Genomic DNA, 20,060 nt, shown 5'->3' with positions numbered 1-20,060 from the left:
GTTTTTAATCTCCATAGAGATTGGATGCATCAGGATGACCTTGAAGATGAATTTATTGTATGTTTTCAATTTCTTACAGCAGAGAGCAGGCTATTCCAGATCTGTTTTATATTTATTCTTTCATCAGCTGTGAGTGTTACCTACAAGGTCAGCATTTGATGCCCATCCTGAATTGCCCTTGAACTGAGTGGCTGCACAACCATTTCAGAGAGCAGTTGAGAGTCAACCACATTGCTGTGAGTCTGGAGTCACATGTAGGGCAGACTGGGTTAGAATGGCAGATTTCCCTCCCTAAAGGACATTAATGAACCAGATGATTTCTTCTTTAATAATTGATGATCAGTCCATAGTCACCATCACTGAGACTATCTTTCAATTCCAGAGGTATCAACTAAATTTAAATTCCACCAGCTGCTGTGGTGGGATTTGAATCTTTATCATCAAATCATTAGCTTAGTTCTCTGGATTATTAGCTATGTGACATTATTACTATGCCAATGTCTCTCCCAATGTACAATGAGACAGGATGAATTAAAATAACCTCCTAGTAAACAATTGAATTTCAGATTCAGTGTGAGAGGGAGAAAAATGGATCCAGAACGAGTGTTTTAAACTTAAATGAAGGCAATTACAAAATATGAAATCAGTGAGGCAAAGTGAACTGGGAAATTAGGTTAATGAATACATCAGTAAAGATGGAGTGACAGACATTTAAGGAGATGTTTCAGTATGTTCAGAAAAGGTATATTTCAGTGAGATAGAAAGATCCTAAGGGAAGGGTGCACTAGCCATGGCTAATTTTGGAAATTAATGGTAGCATAACATTTAAAGAAAAAAAATATCATTCTGCAAAGATGAGTGGCAGGTTAGAAGATTGGACAAAATGTAAAAACCAGCAAAGAATGACTAAATAAGAAGAGAGAGAAACTGGAAAACGAAAGAAAGCTAGCAAGAAATGTTAAAACATCTTTCCGATGAGTTTCCACAAGTATTTAAAAAGGAGAAGGGTAACTAAACTGAATGTTGGTTCTCAGGAGTGTGAGTCTGGGGAAGTGAAAATGGAAAATAAAGAAATGGTAGATGAATTGAGCAGATATTTTGTGTCTGTCTTTATTAACCTCCCAGAACTACTTGTAGATTAAAATGTGACAGGATTAGGGATCTTAAACCAATTCCAATCACCAGGGAAAGAGAATGCTGCTAGAATTAAAATTGGACAAATGCCTTTGTCCTGGCTGACTTCATATTCAGGTCTTAAAGGAATTGGCTGGTAAATAGTAGAGGCGTTGGTTTTAGTTTTCCAAAATTCCCTAGGTTCTGGAAAGGTTCCATCAGATTGAAAAAAATGACAAATACAACTCCTGTATTCCTGAAAGGAGGGAGGTTGAAAGCAGAACCTACAGCTTAGTTAGGCTAATGTCTGTCATTGGGAAAATGCTAGAATCTATTGTTAAGGAGGTGATAGCAGGGCACTTAGCAAATCTCCCTGTAATCACACAGAGTCTGTATGGTTCTGAGAAAGAGAGATCATGTTTGACTAATTTATTGTTTTTGTGGAAGTGATAAGTAATATAATTTGAGGGAGACCAGTAGATGTGATGAACTTGGATTTGACAATGTGCAACATCAAAGATTGTTATAGAAAATAAAACTTTACGGTTCAGGATATTGATAGCAGGGGTTTCAGTGATGGTAAAGCCATGGAATGTCAAAGGATGATGGTTAGATTCTCTGTAACAGGGTGAATAAAGGGAAACCAGTAGATACAGTACATTTGGATTTCCAGTAGCTGTTTGATAAAATGTCATGTAAAAGTTTTTAATATATTTATCTTAAAAGATAAGAGCTCATGGTGTTGGGGCTGATGGATTCATGCGGATAGAGGATTGGTTAATTGTCAGGAAACAAAGAAATGGGATAAGTGGGTCATTCTCAGGTTGACAAGCTATAGTTAGTGTGGTGCAGGAATCAGTGCTGGAGCTTCCAGTAATTACTGTGCACATTGATGACTTGCATGAGGGGGCCAAGTGCATTGTAACCAAATGTGCTGACAATATAAAGATAGGGAGCAGAGCAAGTTGTGGGAAGGATATGGAGCAGCTTCAGGGAAATGTAGATAGTTTAAGTGAATGGACAAAACAATGGCAAATAGAGTATAATGTGGGAAAATATGAGGTTGTCCACTTTGGTAGGAAGAATAGAAAAGCAGAATATTACCTAAATGGAGGGAGACTGTAAAATATAGCAGAAAAGAGTGTTCTTGTACGTGAATCACAAAATATCAGCTTACAGGGTACAGCAAGTATTGAGGAGAAATGGAATGTTGGCTTTTGTTGTCAGGAAGATGGAGTATACAGAGAGGGGGGGTGTTCTTTCATGACACATTTGTCTCTGGTGAAGCTGGGTCGGGGGTACGGTGTACAATTTAGTCTCCCCCCCTTAAGGTCAGGCAGAATAAAAATTGGAGGCAGTTTGGAGTCTTGGCTGAATTCTGAAATGCAAGGGTTTGTTTTATGAGGAGAAATTGAGAAGATTGGATCTGAGCCCACTGGAGTTTAAAAGAATCGGTGGTGGGGGGTGGGATCTTATTGGAATATAAGATTCTGAGGAGGATCCCCAAGGGGGTTTCTTTTCAGAGAATCTTGAACTTGTTTAAAAATGGAGGATCTCCCATTTAGGGAAATGAGGAGGAATTTCATCTCTCATAGGCCTATTGCCCTATGGAATTCTGTCCCTCAGAGAGCAGGGGAGACTGGATTCAAGGTCGATTTAGACAGATTTATGACCAATAAGTGAGGTAAGGGTGATAGGAGACCAGCAGGAAAGTGAATTTGATGCCACAGTCAGATCAGCCACGATCTTATTGAATGGTGGAGCAGACACAAGAAGCTAATTGGCCAACTTCTCCTGCTCCTAACGGGATATTCTGATGTTTTAAGGGAGAGTTCCAGCTCCCTATCAGTGACTGATAGAATAATCTCTGTGCTCTCATCTGTACTTTGAGACTGACTCCTTTCACTAATCACCTTGGTTAGCTCTGCTTCGTGTTACTGACAGCTTTAGAGGGACTGAATCCCAGAATGTGGCCCCTTGTGGAACTAAAGACCCTGACAGCTTTCTTTACTTTCATTTTTAAGCTTCCCCTTTTCGATTTTCTCTCTTTTCCCACTGATGCCAGTACAAATGTCATCAGATGTCGCTACACATCTTTACTGCAGCACCTCAAAACACAGAGTCTTCAGGCTATTCCTCCCACACCTTTCAAATCTTAACTTGCTACTGAGAAAAATTCTTTTAAAGTTGAAAACTTAGCCTCAAAGAGAAAGAAATGACTCTGTCCAAATATATCTGACAATCAGGACTTAATAATGACCCCAAAAGGCAAAAGATGCATCTGGTTTTGATACAAAATATTTTGAAATAATGAGACTAGAACTTTTAAAGTAAGGAGATTTTGGAAACACAAGAGGTTGTTGCCTTATTGCCATTTTATTACAACCCTTTGTCTCACACTATGAACTTTGGCCTTTCACCTGCATTTCACAGCAGAATGGAAAGAGGAGAGCTCAGTTTGTTCATGAATACATGGTAAAAAAATTCTGTGAACTGAAACTCATGCAGCAGATCAGATCTTGTAACTAACCCTAAATAGCACCAAAGTCATTTCCAACCTTGCTAGATTTTAGCTGCCAGTCAGCCTAATAATAATGAGATATAGATAGATAAACAGCTGCAACTGTCAAACAGTGAGAGAGCTCAGAATAAAACAATCCTGGCTGATGAAGTGCTTGTATTGTACAGACACCTCGAGATATTCCATTGGAATGTGTCCCGAGACTAACTGACAGATGAAGCAATGTTAAAAAATAGCAAATGATGTGGAGGTGCTGGTGTTGGACTGGGATGGACAAGGTCAGAAATCACACGACACCAGGTTATAGTCCAACAGGTTTATTTGAAAACACAAGCTTTCAGTGCGCAGCCCCTTAGGTGCAGTGAGAGGAGAGCACACAGACACAGAGTTTATAGGCAGAGAGATAAAGGGCAGAGAGATCACAGGATCATAAAACTGGTGTGAGTGTGAGTGAACAAACCTCAAATGACTGGCTGACAGCGTCCTGTTGAATCTTTAATCATTCACGCATTCCTGCATTCTAGAAACTGCAGAAACAGGGTACAGAGAACTCTGTTAGAAAGGAGACCCAAGTTTTGATTGATTAAGATGCAATTTCCGGAATCTATTTCAAGTCACTGCCCTGAGATAATTAAAGGTTTCATCAGAGTCTGTTTTCCAACTTTAACTTTCCAAACTTCAAACATGCAGAGCGATAGGAATACACAAAAGGTGACATCTCAGGTCAGACACTAAATTGTAGGTATGAGGCCTTGTTCGGAATCTGAGTCTAGAGTTTTAACCTGGAATCAGGCTGGTTTTATTCTGAAAGCAGGAATTTATAAAATGCCACACTGACTGACTGTGACTACAAATTGTGTGTTTCTTGAACAAAATAGAATGTATCTGCAAATAAACAAACATCGTGGATGAAATAATTCACCCCATAGGTTTATATGTGTATGTATGTGTGTGTGTGTGTTAGAAACATAGAACATAGAACAGTACAGCATAGTACAGGCTCCTTGGCCCATGATGTTGTGCCGAACTTTTACCCAAAACCTAAGGTCTATCTAACCTCCAATCCTACCTTATACTATCATCCATATGCCTATCTAATAGCTGCTTAAATGTCCCTGATGAGGCCGACTCCACTACCCTCTCCGGCAATGCATTCCATGCCCCGACCACTCTCTGAGTAAGGAACCTACCTCTGACGTCTCCCTTATATCTATCAGTTTGTGTGTGAGAGAGTGTGTGTGTTTGTGTGTGTTAGAGAGTGTGTGTGTGTGTATATATGTGTGTGTTTGTGTGTATGTGTGTATGTGTGTGCGTGCGTGTGTATGTGTGCGTGTGTTTGTGTGTGAGATTGAGAGAGAAGTGTGAGTGCGAGAGTATATGTGTGTGAGAGAGTATGTATGTGAGTATGTGTGTGTGTGAAAGTGTGTGTGAGAGAGAGGGTCTGTGTGTGTTTGTGTGAGAGAGTGTAATAAGTAATCGAAAATTGTACGAACTAGTTAAGGTAGAGAGATCATAACAATTTATCAAGGTGATGGTGTCAAAACAGGACAATAAGGTAGATTTTACAGATACAGAGCAGTAGTGCTGTAACCTGTAGTGCGACATGAACCCAAGATCCTGGTTGAGGCCGTCTTCATGCGTACTGAACCTGGCTATCAGCCTCTGCTCGGTGACTCTGCATTGTTGTGTTTCCTGAAGTCCACCTTGGAGGATGTTTACCCAAAGATCCGAGGCTGAATGTCCTTGACCCCTGAAGTGCTCCCCCACTGGGAGGGAACATCCCAGTCTGGTGATTGTTGAGCGGTGTCCATTCATCCGTTGTCGTAGCGTCAACACGGTTTTGCCAATATACCATGCCTCAGAGCATCCTTGCCTGCAGTATATAAGGTAGACAGCATTGGCTGAGTCACATGAGTAATAAATAGCAACTCCAAGGGTCTGAGAATGATTGTCTTAGACCTTTCCACTCAAGCACAGAAATATCAATCCAGTCATTCAGAACTGAACAGAACTGAATGAGTGCAAGGACATTCCTCAGGTCCACATTTCCAATTGAGGTCAAGAGCTTCAGCAAAGTCAGCTCTGACCTTTCAAACAATGGCAGCTTCTATATTCCAGGAAGGCTAAACTGACCTGAGTAAAACTCTTCAAGGAAAGTGGTATCACAGGTTTGGCTTTTAGATGTTATTTTGCAATCCAGATATCAGCTTCCATTAATATTCAAAACAGTGTTCCCTGAGTAAGCTCCCTCCAGTGAGACAGTGGGCTTTGGCTCAGGGTTTCTCTATGGAGTAGAGATTGCTGGAAGTTTATCCCAGTTTTCCATTCTTATGCCAGCAACCTAGTCTGTACTGTGACTTTATTGAAACTAACTGCAAGGAAGCAGCTCCTAGTCAATTCTGATGAAGAGTCACGGGACTCAAAATGTTAACTCTGCTTTCTTCCCACAGATGCTGCCAGACCCGCTGAGTTTCTCCAGCAATTTCTGTTTTAGTTTTAGCTCTGAGTCAGTGCCTCACGGTGGAATTCACATGAGTACAGCAAGCCAGGAGGCATATCAGTACACATCCCAAACATCCCTATTTTCTTACAAAAATAAAACCATTGAAGAGTTTTAAAGAAGTAATTTGTACTGTAGATAAATGAGAACCAGTGGATGTACCGTATTTAGATTCCAAGAAGCATTTGATAAAGTGCCATATCAAAGATTATTGTATAAAATAGAAGCTGGTCCCTTTTAAATCTTTCCGCTCTCACTGTAAACCTATGCCCTCTAGTTTTGGACTGCCCTACCCTGGGAAAAAGACCTTGGTTATTCACCCTGTCCATGCCCCTCATTATGTCATAAACTTCTATAAGGTCACCCCTCAGCCTCTCACATTCCAGTGAAAATAACCCCAGCCTATCTGGCCTCTCCTTATAGCTCAAACCCTCCAACCCTTGCAACATCCATGTAAATCCTTTCTGACTCCTGTCAAATTTCCCAACATCCTTCCTATAGCAGGGAGACCAGAATTGAATTCAGTGTTCAAAAAGTGGCCTAACCAATGTCCTGTACAGCTGCAACATGACCACCCAACTCCTACACTCAAGGTACTGAGCAATTTAGAGTTGAGGTTAATATCAGATCAGCATGATCTTATTGAATGGCAGAGCAGGGCTGAGTGGCCTACCCCTGTTCCTTGGTCCTGTGTTTCCCAATGAAATTTGGCTTCCTGCCATTCTACTTTGATTTTTGTCACTTTTGGTTTATTGGCATTTTTTTGCCATTGGACAAGTTGTTAGTGGTGTGATATTAGTGACTGCCCTGCATGTCTTTCCATGGCTTCAGCAAGTGTGTTTCTCTATTGCCTGTGATATATTTGTGCTGGATTTGCTCAATCTCTTTCTGACTGCTTCAGTGATGTTCGTCCATGCCATGGCTTTTCTGAATCACAATGAATTCTGTGTGGACTGTATACGAGCACATTCCAGAGGGTGGATATCAGCATCACTCAGGAGTATCCTGAATGGTCAGGGCTGATCTTTGACAAGGAAACAGGGGCTTCCTGGAGATGCTGGCTGGTCCACACTTTGTGGGAAAATGATGCTCTGTCACCACGTGTACAAATCCCATCACAGCTGTTGTTGGGATTTATTTTTAGTGAATGAATAAAAAAAGCCATTAAAAGCCCCTCACATTAATTGACACCAAGAAATGACTGAATTCTCAATAAAACCCAGCTGGCTCACAGCTAGAGAAGGCTATCCACCATCCTTCACCTCCCCCTGGAACAGTCTGAGGATTGTGATGGATTATTGGCTGGGACACAGCTGTGGCAGAATGCATGCTCACCATTAGTGGTCCCCTCAGTGGCCTGGAGCTCAGAGTATGGGTTTAAGTCAGTGATGGATGGGTCTGAACATGGAGTGAGTCCAATTCCAGAGTTCCCCATCCCGTCAACATCATCTAAACTATTATCATCTCTGTCCAACCTAGCAGCTATCTTACAAACTTTAGCCATCTGTTGGTGGTCAATTCTGAGGAAGGGTCACCAGACCCGAAACGTTAACTCTGTTTTTTCTTTCACAGATGCTGCCAGACCTGCTGAGCTTTTCCAGCAACTTCTGTTTTTGTTGGTGGTCTTTATCTGGCAGAAAGTTACATTTGCTAAGAAATTGCTTCCTGGGCCAGTTTGCTCATTTGCAATGGGGCTGACACCTACCACACGTGACTGAGGAGAATTCCAGATTCTCGGCAGGTTCGATAGAAGGTGAAATGGTTCCAGTGGTTCTGGAGCGAGAGTGTGGTAGTGTAGTAATCCTTCACATCTGATTGGACAGTGAATGCTGGGAGATTTCCATGCTGGCATGGGTATGCTCAGCCTGAGCTTGACACCTTGTGTCAGCCTCACCAGGATGTGTTGGAGCTGATGTAGAGCTGTCATGTTGCCCAGAGATAGTGACACTTCCTGAGGTTGACTGTCATGACTGAGCTCACCTTTCTGCAAGATGTTATCCTCAAAGAAAGTTACCAGACGTTGATGAGTGTTATCACTTTTCGTCTGATATACATCAAGAAGCTCAACCTGCAGATAACCCAAGTTACCAAGATATCATCATATGACCAGGAGCATTGGAGCAAGCTTCGCAAAATTTGTGTCGAGAGCTTATTCTGTACTGTCTATATTAGTTTAGTTTGAAATAAACCCACAGATTCCCAAATGGAATCCATGTATACCTTGTTTGTGTTACATCCAGAAACAACAAGGACATACCACACAGCAAGGAGCAGCGATTGTTCACTGAAAACTAAAAAAGCAGAAAAGCAAAATCAGACATATAAATTTGAAGATCAAGGGAAGAAGGAACATATGATATATAACAGCCACAAACACAGAGAATGCTGGAGAAACTCAGCTGGTCTGGCAGCATTTATGCAGAGAGAAACAAGAGTTAATGTTTCAAATCTGGTATGACACTTCTTCAGGACTATGTAACAGCAATCCAGAAGATCCCAAAGTACAGGAAACAGAAGAGAACAAGCCTCAAATCACAAACTATGAGTGCACTCAGTTGGGGAAAGGCAGGCAAGCAGCTGTCTGGATCTATCTAGTTGCTATTTACAATTTTAGGAGTTTCGGGAGTCAGTCATGTGTTGAACAATATTACAACAAACCTCAATTCAAGCGCATTGGGAGCAGCATAGAATCATGTTTGAACGAAAGGGCACCTGCTGTACTTATCGTTACAGGACAGAGTGGAAGCCTGTCAAACAGGAATGAGCTTTCATTTTTATCAAGTGTCTGAAGTTGTTGTTATCAGGGGAGAGTTAAAAATGGCTTATTGTCTGGCAATAAAAATGACAGCTGTGCACTGTGTTGGGTTAGTTCTAATCTGTAGTGTTTCAGAGAAAGAGAAGCAATCTTATTTTGCTAAGTATATTGTACACATTAAAGTTAAGTTCATTAGGTGTGTGGTCTGTGCCTGTGTAATCCTTTGGACTTTTAACTGAATAAGTATATCTTGTCCATTATGCACTCAGATTGTTTATACTGTATTGGTTTTAAGCATCGTCTGCTTTCCTGCATTAGTTTTAAATTTAATTGTAAGTTATTTTTTATTATAAAGTGCCTTGGGGCCATTTGGGATGGACAATAAATGCCAACCAAGCCAATGATGCCTACATCCCATGAATAAATACAAAATGTCAATGACTACTCCTCTTAAAAGCCCAATTAGAGATTGATCTAGCGTCCTTAAAACCAGTTTAAAATTAGCCTCGCTCACCACAGCAATTAACGTTAGTGACAGCATTAATCACTCTGTGGGAGAGGGTTCGAAAGCAGCAGCTCCCCGTGAACAAAGCATGCTCTGTGTCGAAGCTGGTGTTTTCTGAGGCCACCTGCCTGCTCAGAAGTTGGTGGAGCGAGACCAGAGGCTGAGTGTCAACATGTGCCTTAATCTGAACCAGGCAGCGAGGACCACAGTAAACCTGGACAATCATGGGCCTGCTTTGTTAAGTATCACACATCATGGTAATGTCAATGTATCAATTGTCTGCAACCCCCAGCTGATGTTCAGGGACTATGACCTTAAATTCCACCAAGGTAGGTGATGAAATTTAATTCCAATAAAAGTCTAGAATAAAAAGCTAGTCTAACAGTAACTGTGCAATCACTGTTGACTGAAAAAAAACACAGTGGTTCACTAATATCCTTCAGTAAAGGAAATCTGCCATCCTCGCCAGGTCAGCCCTACATGTGACTCCAGACCCACAGCAATGTGGTTAACCCTTATCTGCCCTCTGGGCAATTAGGAATGGACAATAAATGCTGGGCCAGCCAGCGACACCCTCACCCCACAAATTAGTAATAATAATAAAAACTGATTTTATTATTTAAGAAAGGTTCCTGAAATGCCTCACATGCCAGTCTCCTGTTACCTGAATGGTTAAAACTTCAAGTGAGTAAATAGATCAAAATGTAAAATGTTTAAATTGTAACCTAAAACTTACAACGGATGCATTATTACGTGTTAAGAGTGCCTCAAAATGACAAAAGAGCAGCAGGAGAATGGATACAAAATCCCCATGTGAAGCAAAAGGTCATGGATGCCTTATCAAAATTCAAACTTTTTCAACAGAGTTTGCTTCATAAAGCAAGTAATGCTGAATCAGTTAAACAAGCTGCAAAAAAATCAGGTAACACTTAGTAACGGGAGGTAATACAGACTCAATACATTGGTCTTATTAAATAAGGGCCAGAAAGATCCCACAGAGGTATGGAAAGCATTAGATGGTCACCTGTTTGTAAGAGTCAATTTTAAAATTTGTCACTTAGAATTGATGGCCTACAGGCAACAGCCAAAGGGATCAATAAATCAATTTATCAATAATTATCGGAACAAAGTCAATGAGCATGATTTTTCAGAGACTGAACTTTTAGAGCAAATAATGGAGTTGGGGTTTGCTCCAACACTCACCAAAGTGTTCCAGAAGGACTTGTTGGAAAAAACAAAGGTTACAGCATTGATTCATGATACCAAAAGATACAAAGTGATTTTAGCCGGATAACAGCATCAAACACTAGGCTCAGTAAACAGTAGCAGCATGGTAACAAGGTCAGAAACAGCAAGCAAGCTGGGTGATTACATGTGGCATCTCGTGAATCTTTGCTGTGTGCTAGATCAGCATAAGGGAAGGAATCCACAATGAAATCTCATAAGGTCAGATGGCCATGTGACTTCTAGCAATGACTATTTAGTCAATTGGTCAGTTCAGGATCGGTTCAAGCAGTGTATGGACAGAATTACAGAGAAAGTGCCAGATGGTGTGCATTAACAGCAATAAGATGGGACTGAGCATGCTCAGAATCTTCACTCGCAGAAAAGGGCTCACATTGTCAGTGAGAGGAAGTTGGTTTAATGTTATTGGCCAGCCCAACACAAGCCAGGTCAAAGATATGACACAAATGACACAAATCTCCCAGAAGATAAAGACCAACAGAGATTCCTTGGATTCTTCATGCATTCCGAACTTCTCCAATAAAGCATCAACTTTGAGGCGTTCTTAAGGAAAAACATACCATAGGTATGGTGGAGGGAGGCCAGGCATAGTCATTGAGTCATAGAGTCATAGAGTCCTACAGCACGGAGACAGGCTCTTTGGCCCAAACTGGTCCATACTGTCCAAAATGTCTATCCACATTAACCCCATTTCCCTGCACTTGGCTCATATCCTTCTAAACCTTTCCTTTCCATGTATTTGTCCAAATGCCTTTTAAATGTTGTTAATGTACCTGCCTCAACCACTTCCACTGGCAGCTCAATCCATATGTGTACCACCCTCTGTGTAAAAAAGTTGCCCCTCAGGTTCCCATTTATTCTTTCCCCTCTTCCCTTAAACTGATGCCCTCTAGTCCTAGATTCCCCAACCCTGGGAAAAAGACTGAGTGTATTCACCCTATCCAGACCTCCCATCATCTTATACACTTCTGTAAGATTCCACCCACCCCCACCCCCACTCAGTCTCCTACACTCTAAAGAAAAATGTCCTAGCTTGTCCAGTGTCTCCCAGTAACTCAATCCCTTTACTCCAGGCAACGTCCTTGTAAATTTCTTCTGCACTCTTTCCAGTTTAATGACATCCTTCCTATAGCAAGGTGACAAAAACTGAATACAATACTTCAAGTGTGACCTCACCAATGTCCTGTACAACTGCAACATAATTTCCCAACTTCTATACCCAATGTCCTGACTGATGAAGGCCAGTGTGCCAAAAGCCTTCTTCACTTCCCTGTCTCCCTGTGACTCCACTTTCAGAGAACTGTGTACCTGAATTCCAAGGTCCTTCTGTTCCATGATACTCCTTAGGGCCTTATTATTCACCATGAGATGCCTACCTTTCCAAAATGCAACACCTCACACTTATGTATATTAAACTCCATTTGCTATTTCTCAGCCCACTTCCCCAGCTGATCAAGATCCTGCAGAAATTTCCGATAACCTTCCTCACTGTCCACGATACCGCCTATTTTAGTGTCATCCGCAACCTTACTAACCATGCCTCATCCAAATCATTGATATAGGTAACAAACAGCAATGGGCCTAGCACCGACACCTGAGACACACCATTAGTCACAGGCCTCCAGTCCATCAAGCATCCTTCCACTATGGCCCTCTGTTTCCTACCATCAAGCCAATTGTGTATCCAATTTTCCAGCTCTCCCTGGATTCCATGCGATCTAACCTGCCAGAGCAGCCTACCATGTGGAACCTTATCAAAGGCCTTACTGAAATCCATATAGACTATGTCTACCGCCCTGCCCTCATCAACCTTCCTGGTCACTTCATCAAAGAGCTCTAACAAATTTGTGAGGCATGACTTCCACACACGAAGCCATGCTGACTACTCCTAATCAAACCCTGTCTTTCCAAACACATGTTTATCCCTCAGAATCTTCTCAAGTAACTTACCTACCGCAGATGTTAGGCTTACTGGTCTGTAGTTCCCAGGCTTTTCTTTGCATCCCTTCTTGAATAAGGGCACAACATTTGCTGCCCTCCAGTTTTCCGGGACCTCACCCATGGCTAATGATGATGCAAATATGTCACCCAGGGCCTCCACAATTTCCTCTCCAGATTCTTGCAGGGTTCATGGATGTATCTGATCAGGACCAGGAGATTTATCCACCTTCATACATTGTAATACTTCCAACACCTTCTCTACTGTGATATGGACTGTCCCCAGGATATCGCCATAAACTTCCCCAAGTTCCCAAGCCTCCAAGCCAATGGGGAGGCAATGGCCTAGTAGTATTATTTCTGGACTGTTAATCCAGAGATCCAGATAATGTTCTGGGAATCCAGGCTCGAATCCCGCCACGGCAGATGGTGGAATTTGAATTCAGTAAAATATCTGGAATTAAGAATGTAATGATGCCCATGAATCCATTGTTGATTGTTAGGAAAAACCCAGCTGGTTCACTAATGTCCTTTAGGGAAAGAAACTGCCATCCTTACCTGGTCTGGCCTATATGTGACTCTATACCCACAACAATGGAGTTGACTTTGAACTGCCCTCTGGGCAATTAGGGATGGACAATAAATGCTGCCTGGCCAACAACATCCTCATCCCATTAATGAATAAAAAAAGTGTGTTTCTCCATGGCAAACACAGAGGAGAAATATTGATTGAGGACCTTGCCCATCTCCTATGGTTCCACACATAGATGTCCACTTTGGTCCTTGAGGGATCCTATTCTCTCTCTACTTATTATTTTTCCTTTAATATACTTAAACAATCTCTTTGGATTCACCCTAATCTTCTCAGCCAAAGCTATCCTGTGCCCCCTTTTCACCCTCTTGATTTCCTTCTTCAGTAAACTCCTGTATCCTCTATATACCTCCAGCTATTCCCTTGATCCCAGCTACCTGTACCTGAACCATGCCTCCTCCATTTTTCTGGTCAAAGCCTCAATATCTCTCGTCATCCAGGGTTCCTTACTCCTGTCAACATTTCCCTTCACCCTCACGGGAACATACAGACCTTGAACTCTAGCGATCACACTTTTAAAGGCCTCCCACTTGCCAGAGGTCCCTTTGCCTGCAAACTACCCAAATCAACCCCTGCAAACTCCTGTCTAGTTCCATCAAAATTCGCCTAGCCCCAATTTAGAACTTGAAACTGTGGACCAGTTTTGTCCTTCTCCATAACTATTTTAAAATTAATAGAACTATGGTCACTGGTCCCAAAGTGCTCCCCAACTGTCACCTCAGTCACCTGTCCTGCCCTATTTCCCAATAGTAGGTCAAGTTTTGCCCCTTACCAAGTAGGACCCGCTATATACTGCTTGAGGAAACTTTCCTGACCACATTCAACAAATTCCACCCCATCTAAGCCCTTAACACTATGGCAGTCCCAGTCTATGTTAGGAAAATTAAAATCCCCCACTATGACAACCCTATTGCTCCTGCAAGTCTCCCCAGTCTCCCTGTATATCTGTTCCTCTAATTCCCGTTGACTATTTGGCGGCCTATAGTACAACCTCAATAATGTCACTATCTCCTTCTTATTTCTTAACTCCACCCACAAAACTTCACTGGATGATCCCTCAGTTATTTCATCTCGGACTACTGCTGTGATACTCCCCTTAATCAAAAATGCAACTCCCCGTTCCCTCTTTCTTCTACCTCTGTCTGGCCTAAAGTACCTGTACCCTGGCACATTAAGCTGCCAGTCCTGTCCCTCCCTTAGCCAGGTTTCTGCAATGGCTATAATATTGCAGCCCCATGTACCTATCCATGCCCTGAGATCATCGGCCTTACCTGTCAGCCATCTTGCATTGAAGTAAATGCAATTTAATCCAGCAGGCATTCCTCGCTCCCTGTCCTGTTCCAGCCTGACCTGTCTCTTCAACTTTTTATTTCTGATTACTGTCTTGCCTTCCAGCCTCACACTTGCTTCCCTGCTGTGGAGGATCCCATCCCCTGCCAATCCAGTTTAAACTCTCCCTTGCAGCATGCGCAAATCTGCCCACCAGGATATTGGATCCCCCTCCAGTTCAGGTGCAACCCGCCCCTCTTGAACAGGTCACCTCTGCTCCAGAAAAGATCCCAATGATCCAGAATCCCTGCTCCCTGCACCAATTCTTTAGCTATGCATTCATCTGCCAGATCCTCCTGTTCTTATCCTCACTAGCACGTTGCACTGGAAGTAATCCTGAGATTACCATCTTTAAGGTCCTGGTTTTTAACATTTTTCCTTGCTTTCTATAATCACTCTGCACAACCTCATCACTATTTCTACCCATGTCATTTGTGCCAATGTGCACACTGACTTCTGGCTGCTCACTCTCCCGCTTTGAGAACGTTCTGAAGCCGTTCCGAGACATCCGGGATTCCCGTCTGCAGCCACACAGTCTCCTGTCTGTCCCCCTCACTATTGAGTGTCCCATCACTAAGGTCCTGTTTACCTTTACCCTTTCCCACTGTAACCCTGAGCCGGTCATAGTGTCACCGACCTGGCTACTGCTGCTTTCCCCTGAATGGTCAGCCCCCACAACAGCATCCAAAACAGTATACTTATTTTCGAGGGGAATGGCCACAGGGGATTCCTGCTCTCTCTGCCTACTCCCTTTGCCTTTCCTGGTGGTCACCCAGCTACTCTTTGCCTGCACCTTAGGCGTGACCACCTCATTCAAACTCTTATCTATGATGCCCTCAGCATCTCAGATGATCCTGAATGCATCCAGCTCCAGGTCCCTAACACGGTGTCCCAATGTCTGCAGCTGGGTGCACTTCCCACAGGGGTAGTCATCAGGGACAGTGGAAGTCTCCCTGAGCTCCCACATCCTGAAGGAGGAGCATGCCACTGCTCTAACTACCATCTCAATTGCTCTTAGACTAAAGATGAAAGTTATAAGGACTTTACCTGAGGTTATCTATACTTTTTGCTACCAACAAATTTTCAATAACACAACTCTCTCGCCCATTTTTTTTTTGTTAGAGGAGGAGGGGAAGGAAAAACTACAGTGATGTAATATTTGGGGCTTTAGCACCTCCTTGATACCAGGCTCACAACAATCTGTTCTTCATAGAGTTTGTTGCCAGACAATCCACTTTTCAGTAACTGCTCCCAGGCTCTAATGTATGAGCTGAGGAGTTATTGTTGCTGGATGAGTAACCCAGAAATCTCATGGCCCGGCATATCCCCCACTCAACCATTACCAACAAGCCAGGGGATCAACCCTGGTTCAATGGAGAGTGCAGGAGGGTATGCCAGGAGCAGCACCAGGCAGACCTAAAGGTGAGGTGTTGACCTGGTGAAGCCACCAAACAGGTCTACTTGCACGCCAAACAACAAAAGCAGCAAGTGATAGAGAGCTAACTGATCCCACAACTAACAGATCAGATCTAAGCTCTGCAGTCCTGCCACATCCAGTCATAAATGGTGGTGGACAATTAAACAACTCACTGGAGGAGGAGGCTCCACAAATATCCCCATCCTCAATGATGGGAGAGCCCAGCACATCAGTGATATCAAGACATGGTTAGAGACACTGGATACTGCAAAGTCTATGGCCCTGACAACATTCCAGCAATAGTACTGAAGACCTGTGCTCCACATTCTGCTGCTCCCCTAGCCAAGCTGTTCCAGTACAGTTACAACACTGGCATCTACCCTACAATGTCGAATATTGCCCAGGTATGTCCGGAAATAAAAAGCAGGACAAATCCAACCCGGCCAATTACTGCCCCATCAGTCTCCTCTCGATCATCAGTAAAGTGATGGAAGGTGTCAGCAACAGTGCTATCAAGCAGCACCTGCTCAGCAATAACCTGCTCAGTGATGCCTAGTTTGGGTTCCGCCAGGGCCACTCAGCTCCTGACCTCATTACAGCCTTGGTTCAAACATGGACAAAAGAACTGAATTCCAGAGGTGAGGTGAGAGTGACAGCCCTTGATATCGAGGCTGCATTCGACCGAGTGTGGCATCAATGAGCCCTTTCTAACTGATTGAAGATTTAACAGGAGGGAGTCAGCCAGCCATTATAGGTTTATTCAACACATTCGCATCAGTTGTATGACCATTTGATCTTTTACTTATAAATTCTGTGTCTTGGTGCATCCTCTCTCACTACACCTGACAAAGGAGCAATGCTATGAAAGCTCGTGTTTTCAAATAAACCTGTTGGACTGTAGCCTGGTGTCGTGTGATTTTTGACCTTGTCCACCCCAATCCAAACAAGAAGGGAGCAAAGGATAAACCAGGCAATTACAGGAGTGTCAGTATAAACTCTGTGGTGGAGAAGCTTGGAAGCAATTCTGATGGACAGGATTGATCTGCATTTGGAGAGGCAGGGATTCATTAAGAACAGACAGAGTGGTTTTGTTAAGGGGAGGTCATGTCTGACCAAGTTCTTTGAATTTTTCAAACAGGTGACCAGGTGTGTAGATGAGGGAAATGCACTCAACATAGTCTATTTGGACTTAAGCAAGTCTTTTGATAAGGTCCAGCATGAAAATCTGACAGCTCAGGTTAAGAACCCATTGGATCCAAGGAAACATTGGATCCAGAACTGGCTGAGTGGCAGGAAGCAGAGGGTGATGGTTCAGGGATGTTTTTGTGACTGCAACTCTGTGACCATTGCAGTTTAACAGGAACCAGTGTTGGGGCTCTTGCTGTTTGTGGTGTGTCTATATATAGACTCAAATGTAGTAAGGTTGATTAGCAATTTTACGAAGATACAAAAATTGGCAAGGCGGTAAATAGTGAGGAGGATAGACTTAGATTACAGGAGGATATAGGTGGGCTGGTCAGATGGGCTAATCAACGGCAAATGGAATTCAATCTGGATAAGTGTGAGGTGATGAACTTTGGCAGGACAGACAAGGCAAGAGAATACATGATGAACTGTAGGACTCTGGGAAGCACTGAAGATCTGATGGGCCTTGGTGTGTGTGTACACTACTCCCTTAAGATAGTGGGACAAGTTGCAAGGGTTGTTAAGTTGGGGTTGGATAGAGTAGATAGTGAGAAGCTGTTCATGCTCATAAAAGGAACAAGATTGAGACAGCACAGATTTAACATGATGTGCAAAAGCGGCAAGAGTAGTGTGAGAGAGAACTTTTATTACAAAAGCAAGTAGTTAGGGTCTGAAATATATTATCTGCAAATATAGTAGAGGCAAGTTCAACAGAGGCATTCAAAAGGGAATTGGATAGTTATTTGGATAGAAATGGTGGGCAGGAATATGGGAAAAAGGCAGGAGATTGGCACTAAGGGATAGAATTGGTATAGGCATATTGGGCTGAATGGCATCCTTCTGCACTATAATAATCTGAAATTCTGTAGTAATGTTAAATTTAAATGAAGAAAGATAAGAGGCAACTTGAGTGGAGCAGAAACGCCAGTAAGGAGAAAGTGTGCTCAATGACCTCTTCTCGATGCCTGATAGCTGATGTAATATTTGGCCTCTTGGCCTCTGCTAAGGCCCAAGGAGTCCTCCAGTCAGGAGACCACACCTGGATGTCCTGTCGGGATACTAGACCTGAGTGACCTGTGGACAGAGTGATCACGGAAGCAAGAGCTTCCCTTCCTCTTACTGCATCCCTCAGCCTCTCTTCGATGGTGAAGTTTTCTCCCTTTGTCCCCAAGAAAGTGTGAGTCGCTCTTCGAATACAACAGCTATGTAACTAATCAGTAATTAACATACATTTTGGAGGGCCTATCAGTGTGAGCATGTGGTATTGTACAGTACAGTGTTAAGAGGTATTGGTAGGGAATTTTAGCAGGAGCAGGGTTAACTCCGTAGTACAGCAATGGAAAGCTGCTGGTACCTCAAAACGGCCCATCTTGCAGACACTCCAGGCCATTCCCATTGTCTTGGAAAAGTCTTTGTGTGGGAGGCATTGCTGGATGCAGCAATTCAAGTTCCGGGTTTTGGGAATTTGAGCAGCAGCTGGTGTCTCAGCAGTACACCCATGAGGCTGAGAGGGACCTGGATCACAGGGTTACAGATGTGAGCTGAGCATAGGGACAGAGTGGCCACCAGGCAATCACAAAGGGCTAAATAGTGCATGAGCGCCACACAGAGCACTACCCAGCCAGAAACACCGGAGAGAGAGTTAGCGGCTGTAAATGCAGAGCAGCCTTTGGCCTACATGCTGCCAGGGTTAAAGCTGTCGCTGACCTACTGCACAGCACCTGGAAGAGAGAGAATGAACAGCAAGCTGTTCCGGTCCACATCAGAATTGGCTACAAAGGGTTAGAAAGGGATGATGTCCTGCAGTCAGAATTTAAGAAAATCAGCCAGCAGGAAACGAAGTACTAGCCTCCCAATCAGTCTGAATGCCAAGCACAAGAGAACACAACAACAGAACAAGGCAGATGAATCTGTGGTTGGACATTTGGAGGGAGGGTTTACATTTCTGGGGTGTTGGGAGTAGCATTAGAGGGAGATGGGACTGGTGGAGGCAGGGAGTTTGGTCGGGGGGGGTTGAGGACTGGAGAGGAGATTCAGTGAGAACAAAATCAGAAATCAAAATGGAAAGCAAACAATTATGAAATGAGTCTGGTAGGCAAACGAAACCAAGGCCAGAAAAGATTTTTAAAAGTTTGGCCGTGCTTGAGGGTTTCAATGCAACGTGTTTAGCGAATGAAGCAGGTGAGCTAAGGCCAAACAGAAAGATAGCAGTTTGGCATCATGACTTTACAGAGACATGTAATGAGGGACAGCAACGACAGCTCCCTGTTTCTGCTTCCATGTACAGATAGAGAAGGGGATAAACAAATAGGGTTAGGGTGAAGTTGGAGGTTTTCATCAAAGAAACAAGCGTTGTTGTGAGTTGGAAACATACGTTAAAAGAATCATGAAATGAGGCCATATGGATTGAATTAAGGATCAAAAATAGCAGTTCATCGTTGAAAGTGAATAAATCATCAGGGCTGGATGAAATTCGCCCAGGCTGTTAAAAGCAGCAAAGGTGGAAACTGGAGAATGGAGACTAGCAAATGTTGTCCCCTTGTTCAAGAAGGGGAGTAGAGACAACCCTGGTAATTATAGACCAGTGAGCCTTACTTCGGTTGTGGGTAAAGTGTTGGAAAGGATTATAAGAGATAGGATTTATAATCATCTAGAAAGGAATAATTTGATTAGGGATAGTCAACACGGTTTTGTGAAGGGTAGGTCGTGCCTCACAAACCTTATTGAGTTCTTTGAGAAGGTGACCAAACAGGTGGATGAGGGTAAAGCGGTTGATGTGGTGTATATGGATTTCAGTAAAGCGTTTGATAATGTTCCCCATGGTAGGCTATTGCAGAAAATACGGAGGCATGGGATTGAGGGTGATGTAGCGGTTTGGATCAGAAATTGGCTAGCTGTAAGAAGACAGAGGGTGGTGGTTGATGGGAAATGTTCATCCTGGAGTTCAGTTACTAGTGGTG

The 20,060-nt window shown here is 43.1% G+C and overlaps 1 protein-coding gene across 1 annotated transcript in view; it reads right to left on the bottom strand.

Moving 5' to 3' along the window:
- The window catches only part of LOC109925452 (tubulin, delta 1), a 59,221-nt gene extending 44,215 nt beyond the window's left edge, over nucleotides 1-15,006 (bottom strand). The window contains exons 1-2 of the mRNA XM_048608496.1: nucleotides 14,845-15,006; nucleotides 8,115-8,202 (exon numbers count right to left, since the gene is read on the bottom strand). Coding sequence (XP_048464453.1) covers nucleotides 8,115-8,202; nucleotides 14,845-15,006 — 250 coding nt within the window. The remainder of the gene's footprint in view (nucleotides 1-8,114; nucleotides 8,203-14,844) is intronic.
- Nucleotides 15,007-20,060: the final 5,054 nt, after the last annotated feature.

This window comes from Rhincodon typus, chromosome 19 (genome assembly GCF_021869965.1).
Source record: "Rhincodon typus isolate 14 chromosome 19, sRhiTyp1.1, whole genome shotgun sequence".
Taxonomy (NCBI): domain Eukaryota; kingdom Metazoa; phylum Chordata; class Chondrichthyes; order Orectolobiformes; family Rhincodontidae; genus Rhincodon; species Rhincodon typus.
Note: the sequence above shows the minus strand (reverse complement) of the source record. Positions and strands in the feature narration are given on the sequence as shown.